The 6703-nt window shown below is 41.1% G+C and overlaps 2 protein-coding genes across 2 annotated transcripts in view; one reads left to right on the forward strand and one right to left on the reverse strand.

The window, feature by feature from the left end:
- cdc73 (cell division cycle 73, Paf1/RNA polymerase II complex component, homolog (S. cerevisiae)) overlaps positions 1–6703 on the reverse strand; it is a gene marked incomplete in the record, with an annotated part of 17326 nt that overhangs the window by 6396 nt on the left and 4227 nt on the right. The window contains 1 exon segment of the mRNA XM_035670803.1: positions 1375–1432. Coding sequence (XP_035526696.1) covers positions 1375–1432 — 58 coding nt within the window.
- Positions 462–5858, forward strand: LOC118334747 (beta-1,3-galactosyltransferase 2-like). The gene is made up of 3 exons (XM_035670804.1): positions 462–1130; positions 2417–2804; positions 4052–5858. The coding sequence occupies exon 3, from the start codon at positions 4282–4284 to the stop codon at positions 5536–5538; it is 1257 nt and encodes a 418-aa protein (XP_035526697.1). The 5' UTR covers positions 462–1130; positions 2417–2804; positions 4052–4281; the 3' UTR covers positions 5539–5858.

Below are 6703 nucleotides of genomic sequence, written 5' to 3' on the forward strand. Positions count from 1 at the left end.
CTGTGCACTTTATCTGTTTCACTGGGGGTTAATGATCTCTGGTGTGCATGTGAAATATTGACATTAAAGCTGACTTTGACTTTGACAGTCACATCTAAGAGGATCAGACTGAAAAAACACTGCACACTGAACTGCACAATCAGTTTGTGTTTGGCAATGAGGTATCATCTCTGGTTACTAGAGCTGAAGCCACTGGAGTCTGAACAGTGTGCACATTCTACTTCATCCAGTCTGTCCCACCTGCCAGGTAGCTGCTCTATTAAGTTGAAGCAGTCAGTAGCTGAATTGGAAAACTGGTATTTTGGATGAAAGTCTAGCACTACCACTGCCAGGTGGTTCAGTTCTTTTATTATTCTTGCTCAAATGTTAAACACATAAAAATCATGTTCAACCATTCAGATTTTTTGCAGGGGAATGAATAAATGTTTTGCGGCAACACTTGGCGGGTTAAAATCTTTCTAACAATTCCAATATCCACTGGTCGTGGACTTCCTCCCTCTAATACGAAACAACATGTACACCCCAACACAGACACTTATTAAAACAACTGCTAATGTTCTCAAAAAGTTTATGGGAACTACAGATATGGGAAATTCTAGTTCTAACACATTTGATACCAAGACATTCAATCACCCACACTCAGGAAAGAAGCATGACATAAAAGAACTCTCTCCACTCACGTCCTTTATGTTTTGAAATGCCCATGTGGCTTAATGTATGTGGGCCAAACTAAATGTAATCTTAAACTAAGAGTTGCCGCGCATAAGGCGGCCATTAGGAATGGTAACATGGATTATACCATTGCTCGGCACTATAGGGAGAAAAACCATGGTTCAGCCACTTCCCTCAAATTCATTGCTGTTAAAAGAGTGTCACCCAATCCAAGAGGGGGTAATTTGATTAACCAGCTCTTAGGAAGGGAGGCTTTTTGTATTTATGAACTGAACACAATTGAACCTTATGGACTCAATGTTTTTTGTGACATTAATTTCATGTTATATCTCTCTATACAGGTCATTTGGAGATGAGGCACTAGGTCCCCTGGCCTTTCCATTTAGTGGTGTACAGGGACAGTGGTAGGACCCACAGGATATTCCAGCTTAACAGTTACGATACAATACCACATACAGGTATGTCGTGTTGTATGTAATGTGTAATTCTTTTGATTCTGTTAGATTAACATTTTGAAATGAAAAATTAAGACTGTGATGGGACATGACTGGTCATGTGACCCAGATGCGGCCTATTTGGCACACCTGCGAGTGCTCATGCAATTTTGTTGAGCGAAGCTGAGGAAGCTACAAGCGAAACGCGTTGCTCGCTCTTTACAGTAACATTGTAGGCAGACATATGCATGAATGTCTGGACACTAACCTGGTCGAGGAACCGGCTGTAGCGCTGGGGTCTGGGCCTTCCGAGCAGATGCTCCTTCCTGGAAAACACAACACCCAAGGGTCATATTCATAAACATACATCTTTAAATGTACAGTATGTGATTTCTGCCATCAAGGGTCTTAGTAAGTGTGCAAATGTAAACAAAGCATCTTTCTTTCCCAGTAAATATCTTCAATCGATTAACTACCTCTAACAAGTCCTACATTTCTTCCTTTCCTACATTTCATAAAGCATGTATTCTGTATATTATATTATCCTGTTGAAGATGCAGCTTAATTAACTAGTGGACAATCTGCCCCTCATTCTGCCCCATAAATAATATACATAAAAGATATATAAAAACAAATTATATATAGAATATAAATATATTATTTTGTTTATGTTTGTCTAACCATCTTTTAACAAGATTAAATTTAAGCATATATAGACATTTTATTATTTTGTGCTCTGATAATCCCTGCACCATAAACTAATACGATACTACGATACAATACTATGAAAAGTCTTACCGGGGCAGTCTCAAAATGACAATGCCTGAATATAAACCTTCGGGCATTGTAGACCCCCACGCTGAATGAGTGCACAAACATTGTTGTAAATAGTGTTCTAATCATTATCCAGTACAAGAGATTGGCAGGAGACACATTAAAAGACACTGTGCACTGTCCATCAAATAAGAAATCATTGCAAATTTGTTCAATGAAGCAATACGCAAGATTTGCGGAAGTGGCGACATGAAGGCTTCTCTCCCCTCTCCCCTCTCCTCTTACTTGACAGCACGCCAAACAGACATAATGCTTATTCCTCTTTCCAGAGAGTGGGCGTGAATACAAATAGGTCAGCAGCCCAACCCCCCTCCCCTTTAACAGAGCAGGCAGCAACAGCAGCAGAGACGGCATGACGTGGTGGGAGAGCGTACTGCTACCAAGCCTGAAGCTGCCTCTCAGAACGAACACACAACTCATAGCGCTACCTCCTGTTCATCTTCCTCCTCCTCCTCCCCCCACTCCCACCCCTCTAGCCCTCTTACAGATAACACGACAGCACAGAGCAGAATGCAAGGGGCTGCTAAATGAGGAGGGTGAGAGAAGAAACAAAAAAAAGGACAGCGAAGCACATGGGGGGAGAGAAGTTAACATGACAGCATGTGAATCGAAGAGGAAGAGCGAGAAGAAACGGGAATCAGCACAGAAATACAGAGGGATGCAAATCTTATGCATCATCAGTAATGAACCCCATCTTTCAACTTCTGCTTTGATATACACAATACGAAAAGCAAAGACAATTAGAGGACCCAGGACTGCAGCTCTCTACTCCCTCTGGCCAAAAGCAGCAGCAGCATAGCACCGTTAGCATCAAGCCTCTGGGGACAATGCGCAAAGGCAGAGGGGGAACCTACATTTAAACGGGTGAGTTTATGCTGTGAAGGCTTAAAATGCAAACACACACATTAGCACAATGCTACAATAAGGAAATATTTCATGCTGCAAAACTGATCTGTTTTAATGTACTACACAGGATGTAAAGGGTGTGCCTTTACAAGTGAAACACTCGTTTTCAGTTGATGCGTGCAAGAAAGCCAACAGAAGTCTTTCAGTGCTTCTGTGAGCTCTCACAAACTACTCTTTGTCTTGTTGGGGTCCTTTAAGAGGGTAGTGTGTAATTCAGTAAAAAACAGAGAACACACTCCACTTCAGGGTGCTAGCAGCCCGCAAACATAGGCTGTTCTTTCAAAAACCATTCCTAATCCACATAGTGCTCAAAAGCAAAAAACTGTGAGTTGAGAAAGCAGAACTGATTATTTGTGTTGCGTAAGGAACATAAGAGCCCTTTAACCAAATGACTGAAGATTACGCAGCTTTAATCAAAATTCAGTGAACAGTTAGTCATGCTGTGCATGTGACTGTAGCGGTTAGACACTACCAACTGAAAACAAGAATAAGATGTATTTTTAGAATATAAAATGTATACTTAATGAAACCACTACAAAGGGGAAAACTTTTGTGCAGAATACACAAACCCTAAATTCATTACACAATCACCTTCATTTTCTTTACTTATCCTAACACCACAGGAGGTAACAAAGACTGTGGGAGACATTTCAACTAAAGACTAGCATCATAAAACATTAAGAGATTTTTAAAAACACCTGGAGGCAGGGAAAATGAGCTATGAACAACAGTGACCTTTTACTTTTCATGTCAAACGTGCTGGCAAACAGCTGCTTCTTTACACATCCAGCAGTTACTAAGCAATATTATCATTCATTTGGAGATGTGCCTCTGGCCACCTGACGGATGTAAGTCTGATATTCACTTTAATTTTAGCTCTGTCTTGGTTTACGCCATTGTCTGGAAAATATCTAAAATTCACCAGCCAGTTGCAAATTTTGTTTGTCCTTGGTTTGGTGCAGCTAGCGTGCAGTGGTGGATGCGTAAAGATTAGTAAGAGTGAACCACAACCAAAAAAATTAGCTGAAAGACGATGAACACTCTACAGAGGTGAGGGAACTTCAGAGTTGTGTAATATTTCTCTACAAAAGACAAAGAAAGTGCCACCTTTCACATACATGTAGTTATCTATCTGTTGTGATTATAGCAGCTTTAATGTTACATGCTTAACTTGTCTTATCTTATTACTCTCCTCTGTCTCCTAGGCAATCACTAGAGATGCAACGTTAGGGTGGACTCACACCTTACAGCTGTCTTGTCCGACCAAAACCTAGTGATTAGCATATATGGGAAGGAGATCTCAACATTGAGTCAAAGTCAGCTAGACAATCCATCATACACTCCACTTTGCTTTCATGGATCACGCTTTTTCAGAAGCAGCTGACAACTGGCCTTACAATGACAACTTTCTGGCTGAATTAGTCCTGCACTAACCATGCAGTGGAAACGACGTCACTGCTGTACACACACAGCTAAACTTTTATATCTCCTCTCACTGTTGGGTGTACTGGTCTTTCTGGTCCACCAGGTGTGGCTGCCTAGGGTCACAGGTGTGCCATGGTTGAGACGCCATCCCGTGGTGTACGGGGGTGGTGAACGTCATGCTACCAAAGCCAAGTGGAACGTCAGTGCTCAACATTCAGCGTGGAGGTTTGTCACTGTTCCTCAGCCGACTTTCAAGGCTGATGCCAACAACAACTCCCATGAGAAGGAGAGTGTCTCCTCTTCTCCAGGTGATCCAAGTTTTGAGAACACTTTGGCAGCCAATGTAGAGGGAGAACTTAGTGGCCCTATAACCCATGGGCCTTTCACTTATATCATCAATGAGCCAGACAAATGTGCAGAGAGCAGACCTGTACCATTTCTAGTGCTGCTGATAGCCACTGAAGCTCGGCAGGTGGAGGCAAGAAATGCCATACGGCAGACATGGGGGAATGAGAGTGTGGCTCCGGCTCTGGGATTCATCCGGCTGTTTCTGCTGGGGAAAAATGAGGGAGAGCTGGGACTTTTACAGCAGAGAATGCTAGAAGCTGAAAGTCGGAGATATCACGATATAATTCAGCAAGATTTTATGGATTCCTATAAAAACCTGACCATTAAGACATTGATGGGAATGAACTGGGTGGCAATTCACTGCCCGCAAGCCAGCTATGTCATGAAGACTGACAGCGACATGTTCGTCAACACAGAGTATCTCATTTACAAGCTGCTCAGGCCAGAAACTAAGCCTAGGAAGAACTACTTCACCGGAAATAACATGAGAGGCTTTGCACCCAACCGAAACAAAAACAGCAAGTGGTACATGCCCCCTGAGCTGTACCCAAGTGACAAGTATCCCACCTTCTGCTCTGGGACTGGTTACGTCTTCTCTGGAGACTTGGCGAGGAACATCTATCGAGCATCGCTAAGTATCCCTCACTTGCATCTGGAAGATGTGTATGTGGGGATATGCCTGGCCAAGCTCCAGATCGAGCCCACTCCTCCATCCAATGAGTTCCTATTCAACCACTGGCGGGTGTCTTATTCCAGCTGCAAGTACAGCCATCTGATAACGTCACATGGGTTTCATCCCAATGAACTACTGAAATACTGGCATCACCTGCAGAGCAACAAACTCAATGCCTGCATCAACACAATGAGGGTGAGAGCAGGCAGGACACACACACACAGAATGAAAGAGAAACCCGCTTGATAACTGAAAATGTTAAAAAAAAACTCAGCACATGCTCTTCTTGACTTGATATCAAGGGATTAATAAAACTTTGGGGATATGGGAACTGAATAGAAATTCTGCATAGATGTGTAAACACGAATGATGTGCTCTAAATGATTGCCAATTTTGTACAAAAGAGATAAATGTTTTTTGCGAGTGAAATTACTAGAGATGTTATGTACATGGTATATTTACAAGAATAAGTTTGACTTGTGCAAAATCTATTTTTTGCAATAAGGTAAGATCTACTGTATGTATTTTATAAATGCAAAGTGCACAGGGTACAGTGCCAATAAAATATTTCCACATGTGCATCAAATAGTCAATGAAGTAATTTCAAAAGAAGTTGACTTCAGCTATATGAGATTGAGATTGTTTCAGAATGAGAACCTCTATGGGAACAGACACTTTTTATGTATCAAACTAATACAATATTTGTGTTTGGAAATTACATTTGAGGACATAATTTAGCACAAAAGTTCCCCTTATTACAGAAATGGGGTACTGTGAGGTGAGGTACAAATAAATCTTCAAAAAAATGGTAAGCACCTAAGTTACATGATGAAACATGATTTTAAATGATGCACCTCAAAGGATAGCGTTAGAAAAATCTCTGTTACGTGGTTCATGCTGATTCTCTTTCAGATGATTATCCAAAATTAACTTTTTTTTAAACACTAGCCAGGTGGAAAGATAAATTAAAAAAAATATAGTACATATAATTGATTACAAATATAGGTCTAATCCATATTAAATACTAGACTCTGTAGTTTCACTCAATGTCCCACTTACAGCACTGTTTGGTTCAGTGTTTTGCATTAATTACCCTAGACCATGAAAAAATATCAGGAGTAAAAAACCTGATCATGTAATTTAAATGCAACATCCAAGCACTGCCTAGTAGCTAAGAATGTGAAGAGAAGAAATCCCATGTTTCCCATTAATTACCGAGATTATGATTCAATTTCCCCCGCCATAGCTTTATAATAAACAGAAAATATTTCTACACTGCTCTCTAACTTTGGGTTTTGCATCGTTGCCTCAGCAAAGCATCTCTCCCTCACTGTACAAGTATCCACGGTAGGGGTGGGTAAAAATATCGATACGGCAATATATCGCGATACTTTGCCGCCCGATACAATAT

The sequence above is a fragment of the Morone saxatilis genome, unplaced genomic scaffold (genome assembly GCF_004916995.1).
Source record: "Morone saxatilis isolate NCDOM2014 unplaced genomic scaffold, NCSU_SB_2.0 Contig23, whole genome shotgun sequence".
NCBI classification, from domain to species: Eukaryota; Metazoa; Chordata; class Actinopteri; family Moronidae; genus Morone; species Morone saxatilis.

What these genes read in the sequence shown, in the direction of transcription:
- LOC118334747 (XM_035670804.1), top strand. Translation starts at nt 4,282, where the DNA reads ATGCAGTGGAAACGACGTCACTGCTGTACACACACAGCTAAACTTTTA.